This window comes from Mytilus galloprovincialis, chromosome 2 (assembly GCF_965363235.1).
Source record: "Mytilus galloprovincialis chromosome 2, xbMytGall1.hap1.1, whole genome shotgun sequence".
NCBI lineage: Eukaryota > Metazoa > Mollusca > Bivalvia > Mytilida > Mytilidae > Mytilus > Mytilus galloprovincialis.
The window spans coordinates 7,222,266-7,248,626 of NC_134839.1; the positions used below are offsets into that span (position 1 = coordinate 7,222,266).

At 31.5% G+C, this 26,361-nt stretch overlaps 1 protein-coding gene and 1 long non-coding RNA gene across 2 annotated transcripts; one reads left to right on the plus strand and one right to left on the minus strand.

Annotated features, from left to right (window-relative positions):
- LOC143062777 (endoplasmic reticulum junction formation protein lunapark-B-like) lies at nt 1–26,361 on the plus strand. The gene is made up of 11 exons (XM_076234555.1): nt 1–158; nt 1,408–1,449; nt 2,132–2,319; nt 3,374–3,432; nt 6,299–6,339; nt 6,563–6,649; nt 11,001–11,040; nt 22,043–22,231; nt 23,151–23,324; nt 24,387–24,503; nt 25,964–26,361. Exons 1-11 carry the CDS (start codon nt 132–134, stop codon nt 26,212–26,214), a joined length of 1,215 nt encoding a protein of 404 aa, XP_076090670.1. The 5' UTR covers nt 1–131; the 3' UTR covers nt 26,215–26,361.
- On the minus strand, nt 18,465–20,180 carry LOC143062094 (uncharacterized). The gene is made up of 3 exons (XR_012974541.1): nt 19,831–20,180; nt 19,431–19,512; nt 18,465–18,519 (listed from the first exon to the last, which is right to left on the minus strand). It is a non-coding gene; the product is annotated as an uncharacterized LOC143062094 (long non-coding RNA).

Here is a 26,361-nt window from a genome sequence, read left to right on the forward strand (position 1 = left end):
CTCACAGAGGGCAGCACGTCAACACCACAAAATTGAAAACGGGAAATGTGCAGTGTGTTGGACCAATAATTTCGTATAGATAAATGACAACTTGAATAACACAGACATAAATTGTAATTTAGGAGGTTACAATGGGTGTCCTTCTTTCCAGATTCAGAGTATGTAGTGTCGTCTTTCCTTAAAATCCAAGAAAACTCTAGAAAATGAACAATCTGTCAGAAAACATGTTACTTCTTTTTCATCTATTTTGAAATTTTATCGAAATGATATCATCCAACATTACTTATTTAATGTGTGATATCTTTCCGTTGGCCACATTTCAATACTTATATAGAAATACTATAGATTGATTCACTTTAGGGTATTAGGTGTTGGACAGAAAGATAAAAGGGGGGTTGGTATTAGTATCAACAGATTAAGGAAGTTTAAGTGAAGTTTAGTGGGGTTCGTGTTGCTTAGTCTTTAGTTTTCTAGGATTTTTCTTTTGTACTATTATTTGTCTGTTTTTATTTTTTAGCCATGGCGTTGTCAGTTTATTTTCGATCAATGAGTTTGACTGTCCCTCTGGTATCTTTTGCGTCTCTTTTTTAACATGAATTTGAAACCAAACAATACTCTACGCTACACAATGTTTGTATTGAAAATCTACCAATATGCAGGTGGAAATCTCAATATTAAACAGGAGTATGGTAACATTAGAGATTCTGCTGTATGTCTTCATTTTCACCTTTGTTTGAGCGACAGGTAATCTTTTTAAGAACTTTCTGCAACTACATGTAGGACACTGAAGAACAAACGTTTGAGGATGTTTCCTGTGATAATTGTTGTCACATGTGTATCCAGCAAGTTTATATACATGTGTAGATACATGCATTTCATTTGTCATGTTTGTATTTAAAAAATTGGATTTTGAAAAAGTTGTCCTTCGTAACTGTGAGTCAAAAAATGGTTATTTCCACTGGTTATGATTTCACAGTCATCATGTAACAGATTATGAACAAAGGCACCACTAATGGCACTATTAACTGTTCCTAGTCTTTCACACTGCAAAATATAATATGAGTATTAGACAGTTGACTCCCAAGGCCGTTTTCATGCTGTGCACAGTACAAATGTATCTAGCCCTGTGCTATCAAACTTTTAGTATTGATCCTTTTGCCGTCAACAATAATATCCCTTGTCTGATCCCTCAGTTAAAAATAATCAAACATTCCTTCATTTTTCAGAATTAAGTCAAATGTCTGAGATCTTATATAAATCAAAGTGATGACTCATTCTACAATGTTCTGAAACATAGGTCTAAGCTATTTCTGCTAACATTACTTTGAGATGGCATATGGTACATGTCTACTATAAAAAACATTAAAAGACTTGCACAAATAATTAACTGTATTTTTTTTCTTGTAGAAGAAGAAATCTACCATTGAGATATTAGATGATATTGACAAGGTAAATATTATGTCTACTACATGTATGAACATAACTGTCATATCGATCCTTACTGATGGAAGATGAAACTGTCAAAATTGCTATGTGATTTTATTATTATTGTCTCGCCATACAAATGACCAATATCTTTCATGTCTTTAGACACATGCAAAAGTGAAGATGTTTAAGAACTTTATATTACTTAAATAGAGCTATTGGGTATTCATACATCAATAAATTAGAAAGCAACCTTGCAATAGAGTAAAACCCCAAAAGTGGTCTGTGTATGAAGTGTTTATTTTATGAGGTTTATTTAAAGCATATACATGTATATCTAATCAAAGAATTCAATAGAGAAAAATATTAATCGAGTGACCGAACAACACATTCACGAATGCATGTAATGTTTATGATATTTATGCGTGATATAAGAACATGTCATACAGCCATACACATATTTTTAAATTGTATGATAAAAATTACTAATTAAGAAATTATTTCCCATTGACATGATTGAAAATTAAGAAATGATTTCCCATTGACATGATTGAAAATTCTTCTGTGGTTTTAAAAAACCGTTTATGGTGAATTCTATGGTTTTGTCGATAGTGTCAGAAATTGCTTTGTTTCTGCACATAATTCTTTTAAACTTGCTTGGATCATTGGATCAATATTTAATTTTAATGTTGTAAATTCATTACAGCAAATTAGCAGTTTGCAGCAGTTTCGCCGACAGAACCAAGAGAGACAAAAGAAGTTTATTGGCCGTTTGATACTGTATTCTATTTTGATGTATATTGGTGCAGCTCTGATTTTCTACTTCTACTACCTACCACCCACATGGACAAAAAGGCTGATATATTCATCACCTCTGCTAATATTTCCAATTCTGTAAGTTTATGTTTAGAATAAGACGAAGTAACTCGTACCTGTAGCTTCAATTTAACAAGAACTGTACATGTATGTAAATCACATGAAGCTTTCAATGCGCAATAAAAATCGGAAACACTATTTGATTCTTAGCTTATTCAAACAGAAAGCTTAGAACTTTGTCTAGTGATTGGAGAAATTTTGATAATATTTTCTGATTTTTGTGATGAGGACTTGTTATTTAATATTAGGTATACATGCATTCAAATGTTGTTTTTTTTGTTTTTTTTGTTTTTTTTTTTTATCAAAATGCTTTATATGTTCATGTACTATGACATGCATGATATATAACCATATAGTAGAAATATTAATAAAATTGAGAATGGAAATGGGGAATGTGTCAAAGAGACACCATTCGACCAAATAAAAAACAACAACAGAGGGTCACCAAGAGGTCTTCAATGTAGCGATGAGCAGCAATTATTACATTATATGTTATTCAGGTCTCAGACAGGGTATACATGTATACTGTGACATTCCCGGCTTAGAGTTTATATCCCCTGAGCCGAAGGCAGTTTGTAATAATTTATAATAACACTTTTAACATCAAATTCAAGTATTAAAAGTGTTAATTGGGTGATTTTGTATCAAAAATGTATTATTGACTGAAGCACGTCATTATTTTCCCTCTGTGAACCTCTCACAGTCTGATAGCTTATGACTACGTCACATAGTAACCGGTGTTATGATGACGTTTTTGAGGTTCCAATTGGGGATAAAAACGTCGTATATACCCCGGCAGTTTCCTGAATATATACTGACATCTCTGTGTTGTTATCCAATCAGAAACCTCGACACATTTGTAATCCGTAATATACATCATTGTACATAGAAAAGAATAAGGTTAGATATAAGTTTGCAGGATCAAATTGTAGATGACTTGAAGAAGGGATGTATAGTTAGTATTTAGTTACTTTAAAGATACATATTATTTGGGTACAAGACTAACATATATACATGTATTATACATTGTATATGTGCCATGAACTTATAATTAATTTATCATTTTTTGCAGGATTTGGTTATTGAAGAAATTCCTTCATTGGTATTATGTGAAACGAATCACAAAGAATGGTATGTTTTTTCAAAAGAGGTTTTTCCTGTTGCTCCTCTGAATGTATAAACAGCAGAATTGATTTAGACTTAATTTTTTTTCTCTTCACTTTGCGTCAGTCGTCGTCCAGCGTCATCTGTTAACTTTTACAAAAATCTTCTCCTCTGAAACTTCTGGGCCAAATTTAACCAAACTTGGCCACAATCATCATTGGGGTATAAAGTTTTAAAAATGTGTCCGGTGACCCAGCCAGCCAACCAAGATGGCCGCCATGGCTAAAAATAGAATATATGGGACAAGTGTAGATTTTGACTTACAACTCTGAAACCAAAGCATTTAGAGCAAATCTGATACAAATTAAAATTGTTAATTAAGTCAAGATCTATCTGCCCTGAAATTTGCAGATGAATCGGATAACTGGTTGTTGGGTTGCTACCCCTGAATTGGTAATTTTAAGGAAATTTTGCCGTTTTTGGTTATTATCTTGAATATTATTATAGATAAAGATAAACTGTAAACAGCAATAATGTTCAGCAAAGTAAGATCTACGATTAGTCAACATGACCAAAATGGCAGTTGGCCCTTTAAGGAGTTATTGCCCTTAAAATAGTCAATTTTACCAATTTTTCTTAAATTTTTGTAATCTTTTACAAAAATCTTCTCCTCTGTAACTACTAAGACAAATGTAACCAAACTTGTCCACAATCATCATAAGAGTATCTCATTTAAAAAATGTGTATGATGATCCTTCCCCCGAACCAAGATGGCAGGCATGGCTAAAAATAGTACATAGGGTAAAATGCAGTTTTTGGTTTATATCTCTGAAGCTGAAGCATTTAGAGCAAATCTGACTGCTGGCAAAAATGGTCATCAGATTTAGATATATCTGCCCTGAAATTTTCAGACAAATCCGACAACCTGTTGTTGGGTTGCTGCCCCTGAGTTTACATACATTTTGCAGTTTTATATATGAACACAAAAAATTTTGTGGTCGTATATTGGTATGACGTTGGCGTCGTCGTCATTTGTTGTCCGAAGACACATTGGTTTTCGCACTATAACTTTATACTTAAAGAAAATAGAAATCTATGAAATTTCAACACAAGGTTTATGACCATATACATTTTGATAAAAGAAAGGTTGGGATTGATTTTGGGAGTTTTGGTCCCAACAGTTTAGGAATTAGGGGCCAAAAAAGGGCCCAAATAAGCATTTTTCTTGGTTTTCCCACAATAACTTTAGTATAAGTAAATAGAAATCTATGAAATTTAAGAACAAGGTTTATGAACACAAAAGGAAGGTTTGGATTGATTTTGGGAGTTTTCGTTTCAACACTTGAGGAATTAGAGGCCAAAAAAGGGCCCAAATAAGCATTTTTCTTGGTTTTCGCACCATAACTTAAGTATAAGTATATAGAAATCAATAAATTTAAAAACAAGGTTTATGACTATATAAGAAAGGTTGGGATTGATTTTGGGAGTTTTGGTCCCAACAGTTTAGGAATTAGGGGCCAAAAAAAAGGCCCAAATAAGCATTTTTCTTGGTTTTTCCCACAATAACTTTAGTATAAGTAAATAGAAATCTATGAAATTTAAACACAAGGTTTATGAACACAAAAGGAAGGTTGGGATTGATTTTGGGAGTTTTGGTCCCAACAGTTTAGGAATTAGGGGCCCAAAGGGTCCAAAATTAAACTTTTGTTTGATTTCATCAAAAATTGAATAATTGGGGTTCTTTGATATGAAGAATCTTACTGTGTATGTAGATTCTTAATTTTTGGTCGCGTTTTCAAATTGGTCTGCATGAAGGTCCAAAGGGACAAAAATTAAACTTAAATTGATTTTAACAAAAATTGAATTCTTGTGGTTCTTTGATATGCTGAATCTAAACATGTACTTAGATTTTTGATTTTGGGCCCAGTTTTCAAGTTGGTCCAAATCAGGGTCCGAAATTAAACTTTGTTTGATTTCAACAAAAATTGAATTCTTGGGGTTCTTTGATATGCTGAATCTAAATTTGTACTTAGATTTTTGATTATGGTCCCATTTTCAAGTTGGTCCAAATTGGGGTCCAAAATTAAACTTTGTTTGATTTCAACAAAAATTGAATATATGGGGTTCTTTGATATATGCTGAATCTAACCATGTATTTAGATTTTTGATATTTGGGCCTGGTTATCAAATTGGTCCACATTGAGGTCTAAAGGGTCCAAAATTGAACTTTATTTGATTTCATCAAAAATTGAATTCTTAGGGTTCTTTGATATGCTGAATCTAACCATGTATTTAGATTTTGGATATTGGATCATAATAGGTAAATGTCCAATTTAGAATTTTTAAGTTCTTAAGTTAAGTTATTAGACCACATTCATTCTGTGTCAGAAACCTACCGTATGTTGTTTCAATTATTTAGCCAAATTCAGAGCTGTATCAAGCTTGAATGTTGTGTCCATACTTGCTCCAACTGTTCAGGGTTTGAACTCTGCGGTCGTATTAAGCTGCGCCCTTGGGAGCATCTGGTTGCTATTATCTTAGATGTTATTATAGTATCTCATAATATCTTATACTATGAATTATGATTTTAACCTTATTTTACACGATTTCCAAAGCATCAGTAAATACAGGTGAGCGATGCAGGCTCTTTACAGCCTCTAGTTTAGATGTTCTAGCACTGCTTTTAATAACATTAACGATACCAATTTTTCTGCACCAGATGCAGATTTTCAACAATAAATGTCTCTTTAGTGATGCTCTAGGCTAAACATTTGGAAACCAAATTATTTTTCTGATAATCACACAGGTTTAATGTCTCACTCAATACTATATTTGCAGTTAGTTATTCAGATTTGTACAATATAATTTATTTGTAAACTTTTGACCTTTTCAGATCTGGCTTTAAATGAACTACAGGAAAATAAGAAGAAAATTGTAAGTTATCATTCTCTTCATAAAAATTTATGATTATCTAAGTTCCAAGTCATCAGTCAACCTTAAAAAGAAATCTGATGAACAACTTTTTTTATGCAAAAGTCTTATATACAGAGGGATAGTAAAAAATTCTGAGGAATCCCTGTTTAACTGTTTTTGCCTGATTTATACTGTACCAATATTAATAAACAGTTAACCAAATGGTTTTATTTCATTTTTATAGCTTGAAGATGTTATGGAAAAAGAAACTTACAAAAAGGCTAGAGAAATACTACAAAAGTATGACCCTGCTAGATTTAAACAACTAGAGGTAGGTAAATAATGTGCTAGGCAAGGTATTAAAATTGAATGGGAAACATATACTGGCCAAAAGTGCTTCTTTTAAATAACTGTGTACATCCATAGATTCCAACTCATGACTTAAACAGTGTAGGTACTTGTTATTTGTCAAAGAGGCAAATTAATTTAATGTTGTATTTACTTTCTATAAACATGATAAAGAAAAGAGTCAGTTTAAAAGAACAGAATTCCATTGCATGTGGAGCTTATATTTTATCTGCCCAAGGGCAATAACTTCAATTTATTTTATTCTTTTAACATTTTCATAAATGCCCTACTAAAATGAAGGCACACGATCTCTTTCTATGTTTCCTTATAATTTCTATTTCCAAGGGCAAAGACTTCTGTAAAAATAAAGGGAAAAAGGTTGATCAGCACTAAATATGGAATTTGTCTATGATCTTTCTATTATAAACCCATGAGATCAATTGCCTAAAAATTCAACAAGAAATTAGGATATGAAAATGATTAAATACAAAGGAGTAAGGGCATTTAAAAGGCCTGGATTTGGCCCCCAAAAAATAAATGTTTGATATCTATTTCAAATTGGCACATTGTGTTTAGAAATGCATAGGTTCAAAAAATATAATAGAAAAACATAAAGATTTTTACCTGATGATGTCACAATTATGTCATAATATGTACTATTATATAAAAAAAAAAGATTTTATGCAGTTTTTCATCTTTATTTCTGTTATGAAAACATTGTGCGCAGGCAAGAAACAACAAAATAATTTAACAGAAGCTTTATTATTATTATTGACATGATCCCACCATATATTAAGTTGTTTCTTGGGTGCGCACATACTTTTTCAATCTAAAATATACATAAAATTTGATGAAAAACAAGGAAAATCACGAAATTTTACAAAATATGCAAAATAAATCATGATTTGTTGCCATGGAAACTTGTTCAATGTCAAATTTGTTTTGTTTCTATGAGTACCTTGTACTGCAGCAAGGTTTTCAGTTATTTAAGAATACATATGATAACTTTTAAATTTGCAGTAATTTTTGGGTTAAATAAGGGCCTTATTGCCCCAGGCCCTACTCCTTTTCATACAAGTGATATCATTCTTTTGCTTCGTAATCATTAAAAACTGACTTTAGAGCACATACAAGATTAGAGAGACATACTTAGTCTTCTTGTTTGAATTGTTTTACATTTGTCATATCTGGGCTTTTTATAGCTGACCATGTGGTATTGGTTTTATTAACCAGATTTTTGTGACAAAAATGTCAGTTATTGATTTGGGGATGTACGGCGGTCGAGCAGTCGGTAGGGTGGGCGGTAACCAACTGTTGTCTGTGCATTTACTCATGAACTGTTCAACCAAAGCTTTTAAAATTTTAACATGTTGTTACTGACAACAAAATGAAGATCCTTGTTTTCAAAATTCCAATAGGGAACATACTTTTTAGCTCACCTGGCCTACAAGGCCAAGTGAGCTTTTCTCATCACTTGGCGTCCGGCGTCGTCGTTAACTTTTACAAAAATCTTCTCCTCTGAAAGTACTGGGCCAAATTAAACCAAACTTGGCCACAATCATCATTGGGGTATCTAGTTTAAAAAATGTGTCCGGTGACCCAGCCAACCATCCAAGATGGCCGCCATGGCTAAATATAGAACTTAGGGGTAAAATGCAGTTTTTGGCTTATAACTCAAAAACCAAAGCATTTAGAGCAAATCTGACACGGGGGTAGAATTATTAAACAGGTGAAGATCTATCTGCCCTGAAATTTTCAGATGAATCGGATAACCCGTTGTTGGGTTGCTGCCTCTGAATTAGTAATTTTAAGGAAATTTTGCTGTTTTTGGTTATTATCTTGAATATTATTATAGATAGAGATAAACAGTTAACAGCAATAATGTTCAGCAAAGTAAGATTTACAAATAAGTCAACATGACTGAAATGGTCAGTTGACCCCTTTAGGAGTTATTGCCCTTTATAGTCAATTTTTAACCATTTTTCGTAAATCTTAGTAATATTTTACAAAAATCTTCTCCTCTGAAACTACTGGGCCAAATTAATCCACACTTGGCCACAATCATCTTTTGGGTTGGTAGTTTGAAAAATGTGTCCGGTGAACCGGCCATCAAACCAAGATGGCCGCCATGGCTAAAAATAGAATATGGGGTAAAATGCAGTTTTTGGCTTATAACTCAAAACCCAAAGCATTTAGAGCAAATCTGACATGGGGTAAAATTGTTTATCAGTTCAAGATCTATCTGCCCTGAAATTTTCAGATGAATTGGACAACCCATTGTTGGGTTGCTGGCCCTGAATTAGTAGTTTTAAGGAAATTTTGCTCTTTTTGGTTATTATCTTGAATATAATTATAGATAGAGATAAACTATAAACAGCAATAATGTTCAACAAAGTAAGATTTACAAATAAGTCAACATGACTGAAATGGTCAGTTGACCCCTTTAGGAGTTATTGCCCTTTATAGTCAATTTTTAACCATTTTCGTAAATCTTAGTAATCTTTTACAAAAATCTTCTCCTCTGAAACTACTTGGCCAAATTAATCCAAACTTGGCCACAATCATCTTTTGGGTTAGTAGTTTGAAAACCAAGATGGCCGCCATGGCTAAAAATAGAACATGGGGTAAAATGCAGTGTTTGGCTTATAACTCAAAACCCATAGCATTTAGAGCAAATCTGACATGGGGTAAAATTGTTTATCAGGTCAACATTTATCTGCTCTGAAATTTTTAGATGAATCGGACAACCCGTTGTTGGGTTGCTGACCCTGAATTGTTAGTTTTAAGGAAATTTTGCTGTTTTTGGTCATTATCTTGAATATTATTATTGATAGAGATAAACTGTAAACAACAATAATGTTCAGCAAAGTAAGATTTACAAATAAGTCAACATGACCAAAATGGTCAATTGACCCCCTTAGGAGTTATTGTTCTTTATAGTCAATTTTTAACAATTTTCATAAAATTTGTAAATTTTTACTAACATTTTCCACTGAAACTAATGAGCCAAGTTCATTATAGATAGAGATAATTTTAAGCAGCAAGAATGTTCAGTAAAGTAAGATGTACAAACACATCACCATCACCATAACACAATTTTGTCATGAATCCATCTGCTTCCTTTAATATTCACATCTATAGACCAAGGTGAGCAACGCAGGCTCTTTAGAGCCTCTAGTTATAATTGTATAAATAAACCAATTTTTTAAGACGTTTCGGCCATTGGCCTTCTTCAGTTCTTTATTTTTCCTCTCAACTACATGGCTTACATTTCTTTTTCTGACAAAATGAAGGTCAAGTTCAATAATGACAATTTGAACTTTTACAGTTCAGGAGTTATGGTTCTTGAAAGATTGAAAAATGGTATTTCCAGTTGTGTCCGTGCATTTGCGCATGAACTGTTCAACCAAAGCTTCCCAAATTTTAATATGTTGTTAATGATGACAAAATGGAGGTCAAGTTCAATAATGACGATTTTGATTTTTACCGTTCAGGAGTTATGGTTCTTGAAAGATTGAAAAATGTTGTTTCCCGTCGTGGCCGTGCATTTACTCATGAACTATTCCACCAAAGCTTTTCAATTTTAATATGTTGTTACTTACTGATGACAAAATGGAGGTCAAGTTCAATAATGACGATTTTGACTTTTACTGTTGAGGAGTTATGGTTCTTGAAAGATTGAAAAATGGCGTTTCCAGTAGTGTCCGTGCATTTGCTCGTGAACTGTTCCACTAAAGCTTTTCAAATTTTCATATGTTGTTACTGATGACAAAATAGAGATCAAGTTCAATAATGTTGATTTTGACTTTTACCGTTCAGGAGTTATGGTTCTTGAAAGATCGAAAAATGGTGTTTTTACATTCATGTTGTTGCATTTACTCATGAACCATTCAACCTAAGCTTTTCAAATTTTAATATGTTGGTACTGATGACAAAATGGAGGTCAAATTATATATTGACGATTTTCACTTTCACTGTTCATCAGTTATGGTTTTTGTGATATTGCCAGGACAAAAATAAATGTTAATAAATCCGGTTTGCTGTCGTTGTGACAGCCCCTTGTTGTTGAATGCAGTAGGTGGCCATGGTGGCCTACAGTATTAATTTCTGTGTCATTTGGTCACTTGTGGGTAGTTGTCCCATTGGCAATCACATCACATCCTCTTATTTTTATATTCCATAATTTTTATATTCCATAATTTCTATGTCCCCTGCACCTGCATTGCAAGATAAAAAAAAAGATAAAATAAATTATTTGTGAATGTAGATGGAAATTTTGTTCCTTGCTGTATTTATAAATTACCGATCTGTATACATATTTTTGCTTATTTTAGACCCCTGGACCATCGCCACCAAAAGTTAGTGAGGGATCAGGTAAGTGAATATTAACATTTCTTTAGAAAATATATACTCTGGGAACCATGTATATCTTAAAGTATTTGTTGTGTAAGATAAAATGTGAGAATGGAGGTAAATGTGTTTTTGTAAAAGCGTCTATGTTTGTATGTAATTTTTCTGCCATTACTCAAAGTCAAACAAGTTCCTGCAAAATTTTGTATCACAATTCAAAACATTTGATGTCATAATAAAAAAGTGGTAATAACATGACTCAAATAGGTTATTCGGAGACAGATCTATGGTCATTAAGTGCAAAGGAGTAGGGGCAATAAGGGCCAAAATCGGCCCCAGCCTAGAACAAATTCATTTTTTTCTGAAAATCATGCCTAAACTATCCAATTTATAAAACAGAAAAGATTTTGTTCATATCTCAAGCCGTTTTTGCGCAAGAAACTTTTAAAACTGATGACAGATAAATAAAAATATTTTCTATTTTCATGGAATATTTTTATTTGTAGCCGTTTTGAAGTTTCAATGTAGCATATACTATTTTAACATTCAGTTGATTAAGGAAATGCTATTTTTCAACTCATACAGTGTACAAATGCTATTTTATAATATTTGTTTACAATTCAATAAACTTACAATAACATAGTTACCGTTGCTATGGCAACAGAAACATACCTAAAAATAATCAAATCCTAGATAAGCGCTTTCAGATACATGAGATAGCTTGGAATTGGTGTTTAAATGTTGGACGATATATTTTTCTCTCTCTTTTAAGACCTCTGGATCAATATATTTTCGATTTTCAATATAAACATGGTAAAACCTAGGTCATAGACCTTAGTTTTTTTTCTCGAAATTATTGGAATTAACAAAACCACAGTTATTTCATAAGGTTAAATAGGAGAAACCAATTTTTTCCTTATTGAGGAAAAATTCAATAATAGAATTGTTTAAAATTAAAGGAGAAAATTGTTTTTCATAAATATTTCAGAAACATCAAATCAAAATGTCAGTAATAGGCCCTGTTTCCATGAAGAAAAAACAACAACAAATTGTCCTATAAAATTCTGTATGATCATTTGAAAATGATAATTCTCTCTAAATATTCTAAATACACTTGAAGACACTTAATTTTTGAAAAGGAGCAATTTTAAATTTCAAGTCTTGTTTGTTAATGATACTTTCTAAAATATTCTTAAACCAAGATTATTTTCTAAGATGCCCAGAAATATGCCCAGAAAAAGAATCAGATCTACCGTGAACAGTATACCAATTCGAAAAAAAAAATATATCTGTTTTTTTATCAATTGATTTGTTATTGGGTCCTTATCTATATTAGTTCTCACTTAGAACTTTCATAAGACCCCGTTTAATGTGGACATCTACACTGGAAATAGAATTAACAATAGGCATATGCATACAGTATTTTTATCAAAGAATCTTGTAAAATATTCATCAATTCTGCATTATGTGACAAATCATTCTTTATTTTCTGCTGTCCAGAATTTTCCTTTAGCAAGGAATGGATATACTCTAAATACCCAAGTCAAAAGCTATAAAGAACATACACTGTCATTATGCTTTATCATGAACATAAGTTTTAATGAGGTACTATTTGTTAAATTTTACAATTGATTAGAAATAGTCACATGAAAAACGTGTATATGAAGAAATATGTTGAACTAGTAAATCAACATATTAGAAAACATGAAGTTATTGTCTGAGAAATTAAAAAAAAACAAACCACAAACTACAACTTGATACGGTTGGCCGCTGACAAAATATGTACAGTATATGATTAAAAAAGAAATTAAACGTTTTGTTATTTCTTCCAAATTGAAAAAAACAAATTATGAATTTTCATGTCATTCACTCTTCATCATTTGCTTCCTCGTTGTCACTCTCGTCAACAGTAACTGGATCTGGCAGGTTAAGAGCGTCGAGAAGATATTTGCTCCAATCACGACAGTTTTCAAAAATGTTATCCGTGTACTTTCCAATACCAAGATACCAAATTAAGGCTGTAACATGGGAGCAGGTTCCTACAACCCGACTTCCGGCTTTGCACTGGCAATACCAACCCACGACACTAATGTCATCATATTTAACCCATACACGATAGCGTTTTGATGATATATGTCTTGACTGAATTTTAGCACACAAAAGATTCTCTTCATGGTCACATGTAAAAACTTCATAATTACCATCGTCATCTAGGTGTTCTCTGGTATAACATGGAGCAAGTTTTAGTTGGTAGACTCCAACAGTAATATTTCTTATATCTTCTTCTGATAAACGAGGAAAAGTAGGGGCGGATGAAGCATCAATCTTTTGCCATTTACAAGAACGTTTGTCAAGGCCTTTCTCTATTATTTTCTCATGGAGTAAGTTCTTTTGCTTTGAAAGATAAAGCATTTTAGACGCCAATTGTTCATCTTGTTCTAAGTCACCTGTATTTAGTTCTGGTAAATATTTGTTCATGATTGCAAAGGCAATATTTACATAATCAGATACAAATGGCTATTTGGTAAAACTCTATCAAGATATTTCCATGATTTAATGCGGCCATTAACGGACTCTACCACCCAACGGATTTTTGTAACAAGTCTTGTTACGTTGCTGTCTTCAACTGGAAGTTGAGACTCCCCTTTTTTATTAAAAGCTGGCATTTTTGTTTGAATACCCATTTCTTGCAGTAAGTCAAGTGCATCTCTAAAGCCACGATCGACAATCATTATGTCATCCTCAGTCACCCATTCTTTAAATTCTTCAATGTCATGTTGAATTATGTGCTTCATTATTTGTGCATCGTTGTTTTTGCCGTCGCTAAAGTACGGTCCAATTACACTTATTATGTAACCAGAAGTTGTTACAAAGACCATTGGTTTAACCAATGGTCAATGTTTGTGCATATGCTAAAACATTTACGTTGGAACTTGAATTGTGAACTTTTCTGGATATAGATATAAGTGCCATCTGCGACTATAATTGCAGGATACATTCCTTTTCCGAACAGTGATTGCGCTAGAGGTCGAGTATGCGATGTTATAACCTCTTCCCTACTTATATGATTATATCCTAGATTAGAGGGAACAAAATTTTCAGACAAGTATTTTCTAGCTGATGCAATAGCACGTCTAACAGAATCTTTACCAAGATTAAAAAGTGTTGATAAAAGTTTATTTGATAAACCAGACTTCAATTTTGTTAGAAATATTCCAATGCATGTCCGGACACTTCGAGTCCGAGAATCTCGCAAATTACCCTTTTGGACAATTGAACATAGGTCATTAAAGTTTTCCTTAGAAAGGCCTGTTAGATTTAAAATGTCTGAGCTTGTAAGTGCGTTTTCTGTATCAAAATCTATTCGCCGCTTGCTTCCTCTCAAAGCCATATCTCGGATTTGCGTAATTAGGTCCATTAAATCAGTACGGTTGAAAATGGACGAAGACTGCGAATGTGAAATTCTGTCAAGTGCATCAGGTAAAAATATGTCATTGCACAAGTGTCCTGGACAACATCTGGCACCAACTGTGAGTATAATGAGTTTATCCAAAAATATATTAAATCTAGCGTTTGTTGGGACAACTACTAGCTTTGGACCTCGGCGTTTACACACAACACACTGCGAGTGGCCACCTCCAGCTGATGGTATAGGCAGTGCGATACTTGGTGGAGATTTACATGGATGACATCTAGCATACTTTGCTGGAGGGACGTACTCTGTGTCATCATTAATTGATTCAGATATTGTAGTTTGTATGGGGCATCTTACATTTGTGTCAATTTCTCGAGAGCATCGTATTCTGCACTTATTACATATAACACTGTTAGCGTGATTAATTTTGTCATGTTCAATGAAAAACTTCTGTTGTAAACATTTACGTAGTGATTTATTGTTGGGTCCTATGAGTTTTCGCCTGTCTCTGGTTTTTGTCGAGCCTTCGACTTTAGTCGAAAAAGCGAGACTAAGCGATCCTACATTCCGTCGTCGTCGGCGTCGTCGGCGGCGTCAACAAATATTCACTCTGTGGTTAAAGTTTTTGAAATTTTAATAACTTTCTTAAACTATACTGGATTTCTACCAAACTTTGACAGAAGCTTGTTTATGATCATAAGATAGTATCCAGAAGTAAATTTTGTAAAAATAAAATTCCATTTTTTCCATATTTTACTATAAATGGACTTAGTTTTTTCTGCGGGGAAACAAAACATTCACTCTGTGGTTAAAGTTTTTAGAATTTTAATAACTTTCTCAAACTATCCTGGGTTTGTACCAAACTTGGACAGAAGCTTGTTTATGATCATAAGATAATATCCAGAAGTAAATTTTGTAAAAATAAAATTCCATTTTTCCGTATTTTACTTACAAATGGACTTAGTTTTTTCTGCGGGGAACCATTACATTCACTCTGTGGTTAAAGTTTTTAGAATTTTAATAACTTTCTTAAACTATCCTGGGTTTGTACCAAACTTGAACAGAAGGTTGTTTATGATCATAAGATAGTATCCAGAAGTAAATTTTGTAAATAAATAAATCCATTTTTTCCATATTTTACTTTTAAATGGACTTAGTTTTTTCTGCGGGGAATCATTACATTCACTCTGTGGTTAAAGTTTTTAAAATTTTAATAACTTTCTTAAACTATCCTGGGTTTGTACCAAACTTGGACGAAGCTTATTTACGATCATAAGATTGTATCCAGAAGTAAAGTTTGTAAATAAATAAATCCATTTTTTCCATATTTTACTTTTAAATGGACTTAGTTTTTCTGCGGGGAACCATTACATTCACTCTCGGCCTAGCCAAGATCAGATGTGCATTTTGTGTTTCACATGAGGTCAAAAATGAGTATCACCTCAGGGAAAAACTCTTTTGATATTTTGGTTCAAAAATGGTTTAAATTATGAAAAATTGCTATCGTTAGGCTAACACTGGAAGCATTTATATAATTACATGCAGTTTTTGGAAGAAATATTTAATATTTTTATTAAATAAATGGTGTTTAAAAACTGTATAATTTTCTTTAATGGTTGGCTTCAAGACATGGTCACCAGTGTCAGATTTTTGGTCAATGACAAAGACAACAAAATATGTTTAGAATTATTGAATATCAAACATTTTAATTGAAAAAAAAATGACAAGAACATGTTTAACTCACAGTTATTTCAAACAACAGTAGCTTTCTATGATCATTAATCTTATCTGATAAAACTGTATCTAAAATTATCTATAAATAACAAAACTTCCAAAAAAACCCTTTCTTTTGGTGTATAGAACATTAAAATAACTTGATGCATATTCTTACAATAAACAATCAAACTTAGCAATACAATTTATATGTTTTGTCTACGGACAAGACATTGTATTCATATTTAATGAAATGCATTATTAAAACCTAATTTTGATACAGCTGAAAGTGTTCTCTTAAAAAAAAAACCATACATTTTATCAGGTTTATCTATCAAATGATGCTTAACTTCGAGGAAAATGGAAACACATACATTTTGATAATGTCTACGGACAAGACATTTTATTGATATTCAATTAAATGCTTTCAAAGATGATTGTTAAAGTTAAGATTAAAAGTTACTATTTAAATTTTAAGCTGTGTTTTTTAAATTTTGGAAAATACATAAATGTACCCATAATTCTTTACATATCTCAATAATTTATTGATTAAGCCAAACTGAAGACACATTCTTTTAACTGAAATACATATATCTGACTGTTTAAAACAATCAAACTATTATTAAAACTCAATTTTGACATAGTTGAATGTGTTCTCTTAAAAGAATAACATACATTTTACCTATCAAATTAGGCTGAAATCAAGGAAATTGGATACAAATATATTGTGGTAAATGTCTACGGACAAGACAATTTCAGTTAAAAAAAAAATCTGTTAGAATTAATTGTGACTATATTCATGTTGAAAATACTGAGTTTTAATTTGAATAGATAACTTTTATCACCTATAAATAAGATTTAAGTTCCATAGCAGACAAATAATTGAATTTAATACTTGTTATGTACAAGTGTCTTGTCCGTAGACACTTCCTCATCTGCTGTTAATACTGAAATGCAAAAGATAAAGTTAGAGAGAGAGAAATACTTTTTCTTCATTTGATTTAGTTAATCTTTTAAGGTATGCATCAACTGGAATAAACAATATTGAAGTAAAATAAGGTATGCTTTTTATGACTGATAATCTGACACTTTTTAAAATCCACTCCCGTAAAGTCATTTTACAAAAATTGAGAACACTTAAATTACCATTCATTTATTAAAAATAAGATATTTCTAAGTTTAAACAACACATAGGACTAATTAAGACCCATAAAGCCAAGCAATATTGATAAAAAGACATGTCTACGGACAAGACATGTGTCTACGGACAAGACATTCTGACATATTTTTGAATTTATTCCTCTATTAATAGATGGTAGAAAAAAATGTTAGTAGTGTTTTCATATCTACAAAAGAACAGGAACTTAGCAATGCAACATAAATGTAATTATGCTTCCAGTTTACTAGGGAATGCATGTCTACGGACAAGACATTTTTTCACTTTATTTGTATATCCAACTTTGATGGCATATATCTCCAGCTAGGGTACTGCAATTTTGATAAATGAGGTAGTTTCTGATAATGTATATACTAGAAGAGAAAATAAAAGACATAATAGCATAAATTTAATTTATTTTTCTCTTTTATCACTACACTGAGCAAGTTAAAAACAAAAGTACAAAATTGCATAACGAGCGCATAGTATTCAACTTTTTATCATAACTTTGTAACCACTGAAGATTTTTTGTTGCAACAACCAGTAAAAGAAAGAAGAATAAATTGTCTATAACAGTGAACCAATAATGTAGTTCAAATTAAGTTCAATTATTAACTATCAATTGATAAAAAAAGGTAAATTTTAAATGAAACAACATAACGTGTAATTTTGCCCATTTTCAGCGTGTATTTTAGTGTTTTTTTTCAAAACGGTAACACCTATACATGATATTTGATATTCATTGTGAAACCCTACATCCTCTTCTTCAGTTCAAAGATGTATTACTTATGTAAAGTTTATCTTCTTGTCTTTACAAGCCTATAACATAGACCCAATATGAAATGCACATCTGATCTTGGCTAGGCCGTCTGTGGTTAAAGTTTTTAAAATTTTAATAACTTTCTTAATTAAACTATCCTGGGTTTGTACCAAACTTGGACAGAGGCTTATTTATCATCATATTAGATTGTATCCAGAAGTAAAGTTTGTAAAAAGATTATTCCATTTTTTCTGTAATTTACTTTTAAATGGACTTAGATTTTCTTACAATCATAAAATAGTAACAAGAGGAATATTTTTATTGATTTTTTTCCTCATTATTGTTGAGCCTGCAATTTACAGCAAAAATAGGCGAGACACTGGGTTCCGCGGAACCCTTACAAATTTTTGGTCTTTTTGAACACAAAATGCAATTATAGTTTCTGGGCGTTGACATTCTCTGAAAATTAGAAATGGAAATATTTAAACACTTAGCATGAGGTAAATCAGAATAACATGCAGAATATCCAAAGTGTGATTTAAAATCATAAAATACAATATCGTAAATAGATTGTTTTAGCCTGAAAAGACCATGGTGCGTACGTTTCTTAGTTTTGTTGTGTGTATTTGTCTCTGCACGTGTGTGTGTTTACTTTTTTGTTTAATACATGTCAATTTCTTCACGAAATATCAGTTTTAGAATATGCGGTATTCAACCCTGATTGTCCATACTTAATTATTGTTTAACGTTTACAGCTAATTTCCTACTGCGTGTAGAATAAAACTTTGGTTGGCTTGCTTGCTATGTTTGTATAAACATTTAATCAAGTTTTGTAATAAAAATTAGCATCTTCAAACAATATACATGTATATATATACTCAGACGTAGTTAAACATGTATATATTACTTTTTAAATTTGATTGGACATTATCCCAATTGCAATTTTACATAATCTAAAAACAAAGCAAACAAGCTAGCCAAAGTCTTGCTCTACATGTATTAGGAAATTAGCTATAAATGGAACCTACTAACAAAAGTGTTTATGTCAGTATAAAAATCACGGATAGTTAATGATAATAAATAAATCTTAAACTCTTCACATATTAGATATACAACCTAAAAACAGGAGTACAAAGATATAACGGATAAACATTCATAGGACAGCTGCTGAACACCACCCCTATAACAACACACACAAACAAAGACAAACAGAGGGAAACATAAAATATTAAACAAAAATGTATCTACTCAATATGCGAAGCTCTTAAGTGTTCTCGAAATGCAAGTAATACATGCTCTTATCAAATTACGTTTATCATAATTACTAGAATTTAAAGCACGCATTCAATTTCTCTTAATTCTATTCTCACCTTAAGATCAAGAGTTCCTATCAGGAACCGACGTATTCCTTCCATCCATCATACACTTGCATTGTTTAAACCAGCTTAAAATCTGTTGAAAAAAAAAGATAATCAAAATAATGTATTCTTTATTTTGAACTGAATATGACAGGGTATTAAGTAAACATTTTATGTTTAGAAAGTTTATCAAAATTACTATGAAAATATTAATAACCATTTTTTCAATTTAAAAATAAAAGATAAGTACTTCTATAGCCGCACACTATAAACTGTCAAAAAGTAGTCTTTTTCGTTTCTGTGCATGATAATATAATGTTATCAATTAATCATCATTAAAACATAGGTTTAAACTCTTTATTCGAGCACAAATGCTTTGAGAAACGAATCAGAAAAAAAAGATAAGTAATACCTAAAGTATGGGACCATTAAGTATGTAAGTGACAACTGCTAGTACATTCAGTTGAAGTATAATGTCTCTCTTCAAAATCACATGTTTACTGCTCTTCAGTAAATATCTATAAAAAAATCTCATCATTAAAAATCATTCTTTTTAGTGGAGTTCGTGTTGTTTCAATAGTTATTATTTATAACTGTTGATGTAAATGTCCTTTGGTTTTGTGAGTCTTTGTTTACTCCTTGGTTTTGATTGTTATTGTCTTTAAAACGTTATGACAATATTAAAAAAGTAATTTTGCCAAAAAAAAATTTTTGAAAAAATCGCGAGATTCGAACTCGGTATCTTCGCACTTCAAAACTGACGACCTTTTTTTTTTTTTTTATCTTTATTGTTTACCTCACGGCTATCGCTTCAACTGCTTATTAGAAGATAAATTACAGGTACTTAAATTCAACAATACGTTAGAAAAATGTCTTGAGCATACCAAGGACGTATAACTAACATAATATACGTCCTTGAGCATACGATATCTAAGAAACTACACTGTTTTAGTCTAGAACTTCAAATTGTAGGATAAATTGTGATCTTTTCATTGTTTATTTATAATGTATATATTTATAATATAACGTTATAGAAAAGAAACTCAAAAAAGTTTCTTAGAGCAAGTAGTTTTCAGACTCCGTAAATGATTTCTTTTCTTGGCATCGTCCGCGGCAATATTAATAATATAATATTACGAACTGTTAAATTTTATTGTTCAAAATACCAATTTATTTTTGGTATGTTTTTGATTTTCTTACGGATTCATGTAAGTTTTTTAAGTTGAAATGATCGTGAAAATTCTTGCAGTTTCATATGTACCGTGAGAAGATTAATATTTTAAATACAATACTGTTGTACGGAACCCCGCATATTTCTGTTTAGATAAGTAAAATAATCAACATACCCTTTTGAATTGCAATCGAAATTAATAATCCTTTGCACAGCTATTCTCTAAATAAGTTGAGCTAAGTAGATCTGCTGGTAACTATAGACGCTTTTCTTTTGTGGTTGTCCTAAAAGAGGTCTTCAATCGTCTGAACCGGCTTTTTCAAATTTCCGCAACTACTTTTCTATGATCATGTTATATAAAGTGATTAGACGATCTAAATATTTTACATGTCGCAAATCAATTAAGTCAATGTAGAATTAAGTTCTATACTGATTTTTTTTAATTTAATTTAATTTATGGTTTTTTTTTCAATTTTTTACCGGACATCGTTTGCCCTCTCTATTTTGATCCACAGTCACTCATATCTACAATAAACCATGAAAGAGACGAAGACGACTAAAAAAAGTTTTAAAACAATCCACATTCAGAGGCATAATATTAATTTGCATCACGTGGAAGTTAAGTTGTATTTGCGAGTAGACTGGTTATCTGAAAGGGGTATAACGTCAGGCGTTCAATGCCTCCCGAGAAGAAACGATTCCGCTTTTGACAACAAATTAATACCCTCCGCATGCATGTGCCAAAACAATATTTTGCTACTATTTTGTTTGTTTATAGTTCCGTTTATCGTTTAAAGGAAATTTTGGCACATACCTGCGGAGGGTACGAATTCTCGTAAAATGTACTGAAAATCTTTGTTTTTTAAGCAATAATTACAAATCATGGCGTTTTCGATGTTCTATTGTGACGTCACAGAACGTGATTTTTGCCGAAAATAACATGTTTTCTGAAAACACACTTTATGATGATTATTTTAGTTGGTAATATATAACTGTGAAAGAACTTTTTTTTTTTGTGAAAATTGGGGCCGATTTTGGCCCTTATTGCCCCTACTCCTTTAGCTAAATACCCATAAGTGTAAATATGTATATTAAAAAGTCATAACAGCCAGTAATCCGTTATATCTCTTGAAATCTTTTGTAAAGAATTAGGGGCATTATGTTTTTCTGTCTGTGCATTGGTTTGTTCATCCATCTGTCGCGCTTCAGGTTAAAGTTTTTAGTCAAGGTAGTTCTTGATAAAGTTGAAGTCCAATCAACTTGGAACTTAGTACACATGTTCCCTATGATATGATCTTTCTAATTTTAATGCCAAATTAGAGTTTTGACCCCAACTACACAGTCCAATCAACATAGAAAAGGATAGTGTGAGTGGGTGGAGCATCTGTGTACTATGGACACATTCTTGTTTTATTCTCATGAAAAATGCATTCATATATAATTCTGTTTTCAGTTTTACGACAGAGAAATTTACCTACCAATGCTAAACCCACACCACAGATGAGACCAGCCACCCCTTTTCCAGCAAGACATGGTACTCCTAGATTAAGGATGGAAACTCCACAATCAACACCTAGACATCCTCAAAGTTCTGGAATGAGACCAAGAGCTCTTATCACTCCTCAGATGAATGGAAATTATGGTATATAATATCAATAATTAAAAATTTTGTCTTTTTTTAAGGTCTTGTCTTTACTAAGTAACAGTTGTAACAGTAGATTACTGTAAACCATTATATATGGTGAGCAATTTATTAAAACTTAAAAAATAAGAGATAAAATTTGAAAAATTTGGAACAGCCCTTATAGTACTTTAAAAACAGAATAATTTTTTACTGAAATTTAAGAATTCAACTTATAAATACTGAATATAGAACACTCTTTTGAAGACCTCTCTAAAAGATGAGCAATTTAAAGTGCTTATCTGCAAACATCATAGAAAAACTGCTATTTTTTTTAACAATGCATTTAATAAGAGAAAAAACTTTTTGTATAGGGACAATCAAACCGGACTTCTGAGTTTGACTGTTGTTAAATGATTCTTTTTATATGTGTACATGTCTAAAGTTACTTATATGTCCAAAGGGCTGGGTGTTGAAAAATGTTATTGCCATGGCTTATTGGTATATTGTTTAACATAATAAAAAGACATGTCACTGTAATAAACAATTTGGTATTGTATTGGAATTCAATTATCTAATAAAGCGATTTACAGTAGTGATATCTCATTTTGATATCATCCCAAATTTGCTTTTTATATCTTGCCATTATGCAAGGGTCAACTGGTTAAAAATCAGAACATAAATTTTTTATTAGACAGTAAAAATCAGAATAAAAATGCGATGTCAAAATAATGGTGTTAGAGTAAAATTACTTGGCATTCATGACCATTCTATCAGATTTCTTTTTTTTGGAAAATAGTCTTAGTCTTAGACCATGCTTTGACATATTGGTTTACTTTTATAAATTGTGACATGGATGGAGAGTTGCCTCATTGGCACTCATATCACATCTTCTTGTATCTATTTATATATGTACTACACTATGATGGTTTCTTTATAGATCAGGTTAGAGGACCACCTTTACCAAGACCAATACTGCCTCGTGAGAGGTCAGCGATGGATAAAGTGTTAGAATACCTGGTTGGAGACGGACCACAAAACAGATATGCCCTCATATGTAGATTTTGTCATTCTCATAATGGAATGGCTTTAAAAGAAGAATTTGAGTATATAAGTAAGTAATTTTCTTTATGAATGTCAAATAGGTATTTTTACCGAGGTCCTTATCAATATATATCAAGAAAATATACACAATCACAAGCCTGATATATCACACTTATAAAGATAGAGTAAATTTTGACATTATTTAAGAAAACATGATAAGAATACTTAAAATTTATTTTTTAAGAACAATACTTTTCAAGTACTGTGGATTCATTTTATTTGTTAAATACCAACTTTCATGGGTAGAGGCGAACCAATGATTTAAATGTTAAAAGAATTACGAATTCTCTTTAAGGTGGTACCTAACACTTTCACTAAAATTAATTTGGCTCGTTTAATTTTAATAAAATTAAAGACAAAGTATTTACTTTGACCCTTTAACAAAAATATAAAAATTTCAAAAATTTTGAACCAACTGTTTTGTCAGAAAAATTACACTGGTTATATAGCAGTTTGACAAACACCAATTTTGATCATTGAGAAGCTTAATATTCCCTTTACAACACAACATAATTAAAACGTTTAGCTGACTTTACAGAGTTATCTCCCTGTAGTGTTAGGTACCACCTTAAGCTTCTATGCAGAACAACAAAATCGAAAATACAAGTTTTGTTCAATATTCTGAAATTGGTAACCATAAATAAATAAATAAATCCACAGTGCACATTTCCATTTAAAATAGCAGCCAATTTAATGTCTTTACAATTGTATGTATAACACTATTTCATATGAAAATAAAACAAAAACCTAACTGCTGAGAAAGCTAGCATGCCTATGATAAATTCTGGTTGCAAATTTAATAAAAGTAATCGACAGTAACCTTTTTTTTGGTTGTAGAAATAAACTTTATAGATGATTTTAGAATATTTAAAGCCCTTGAAAACTTTGATCTCAAGATTTTAACATGAGAGTTGGTCTTCCTAATATTTTCTAATGTTACTATATATTGTCAAAATTTTCTAATGTTACTATAGATTGTCAATATTTTCTAATGTTACTATATATTGTCAATATTTTCTAATGTTACTATATATTGTCAATATTTTCTAATATTTCTATATACTGTCTATAGGCTTTAGGTGTTGCTACTGCTACCAGATGAACATGGCTAAGAAACAGAGACCTTTTGCACCTAAATTAGAAGTGCCTCCACCATCAACCATGTCAACAAGTTCTGGAAATAAACTTGGTAAATATATATATATATAGATGTTTGCTATGAAATTATTGCTTTGTAATATCTTTCCTATAAATATTATTTAGAACTTTCAGAACCCTTTTCTGATATAAGTATTTTACATGCCATGCTAAGGACAATGATTGCATCCCCTAACATTTCTCATTTTATCAAATGACAAATAGCTATAAGGGATTTCAAAGTGGAAGGTCTTGACTCTACAATAATATACCTGATATACCTAAAACAGGATTAAAGGGAATTATAACAGCATTTTACTACACATACCTCCTGCAGTTGTGTCACTTTAAATAGTACTAACTCCTCTGCACCAGGCACGAGGATGACATACCAGTTATTTGCAACTTCTAACAATATCTTACCATATCATTAATGTCCTGATACACATTTTGATATGCACCCACCATGCCATATAGCACCGTCCCTTGGTGCCTCCTGCAGTTCAGCTAGATATATTTAGCCTACTCACAGTATTCTTTTTTGTTTCTTTCTAGAGGTGTGCTTGAGACGAAGGTTTTATATATACTCCTATATATAACTAATATATGAAAACTGTTGTTTCTTATTTGTGTTTGTAACTATGTATACTGTATTGTTTATTATATTTGTAATAGAATAATATTATATTATGCTCCTTGTGAGCCCATTTTATGGAAAAAAAGCATCTTCTTCTTCTATATGTTATTTCAAGAGCATAGTACATGCATAAAAAGTTGAAAAAAAAACTAATGTTACTTATATAAGAGATGCTTTAGTCTTGTGCTTAAAATTGATGAACCATTTGATATTTGTTCTGGAAGTTTGTAATATTTTAAAAGTTTAATGTGTAAGTAATTCCTGATCTGCCAGACACACGCTACATGTTTGATATGTTTGATGATGCTTTAAATTTTTATTATACCCACTGGGAATGAAATTTTTCATTAGGTTAATTATTTAAGAATTGAGTGCTTCTTTTTGTAACTTCATTGGGGTGTAAAAGCGTTGACCTAGGTACATTTTGTATGAAGGGTGTAAGCATAAGTGCTTAATTCTAAAAATGTGTGCAAAGTCAACGCTTTTACAACCCTATGAAGTTACAAAAAGAAGCATTCAATGCTTATAATTACATTTTTAAGCTTGAATCATGAAAACACAATTTTTATGAAGTTTTTATTTAATTTACCTGTGCACTTTATTGTGGGACCTTCTGTCATCATGACTGATAAATTTTATTGTGTAATGAAGTTAATTAAGGAATAACGTGAGATTGCAGTGTAGCCAATCAGAATTAAGTATTATAATGAAACATACATCTAATGTAATCATTGACTATTAATGAGATAGAGTGTATACCTTCCACTATATTGTACACTATGACTTGTTTTGAGACAGTTTTCATTGCATGAATCTTGTACCTACATTTATCTGCAAAAAGCGAAAATCAAATTAACAATATCAAACTTTTTCAGTGCTGTCAAGTACAATCGAGGAGGGAAGTGAAAGTGATGAGGAAGAGGAAGAAGATTCGGAGCAAGATCAGGATCCTAGTGATGAAGATAAAACAGGGAGTGCAGCCCCTGATAACAGTAGAGACAGTGGTATATCAAATGCAGATATAGATAAGGGGAGACAATCTGACAGTGATGCAAAAAAGAGTTGTCCTCAAGTGAATGGTATCAATACAGATGAAGAAACTGAAAAAGAAGCCAGACCCAGTTGAAGATGAGTTGGTCCATACAGGAACCAGTTAAACCATCTAGTCACTTCATATCCAGTCCAGCAATTATACATACAAACATATATTGGTGTTATCTTTTAGTTATTTATTACAAACATACGAAAATAGTCCATTATATAATGATATTAT

Coding starts and splice junctions, on each gene's coding strand:
- LOC143062777 (XM_076234555.1), top strand. CDS start 132: ATGGGTGTCCTTCTTTCCAGATTCAGA. Junction 2,320..3,373: donor CTGCTAATATTTCCAATTCT/GTAAGTTTATGT, acceptor CATTTTTTGCAG/GATTTGGTTATTGAAGAAAT. Junction 6,650..11,000: donor CTAGATTTAAACAACTAGAG/GTAGGTAAATAA, acceptor TGCTTATTTTAG/ACCCCTGGACCATCGCCACC.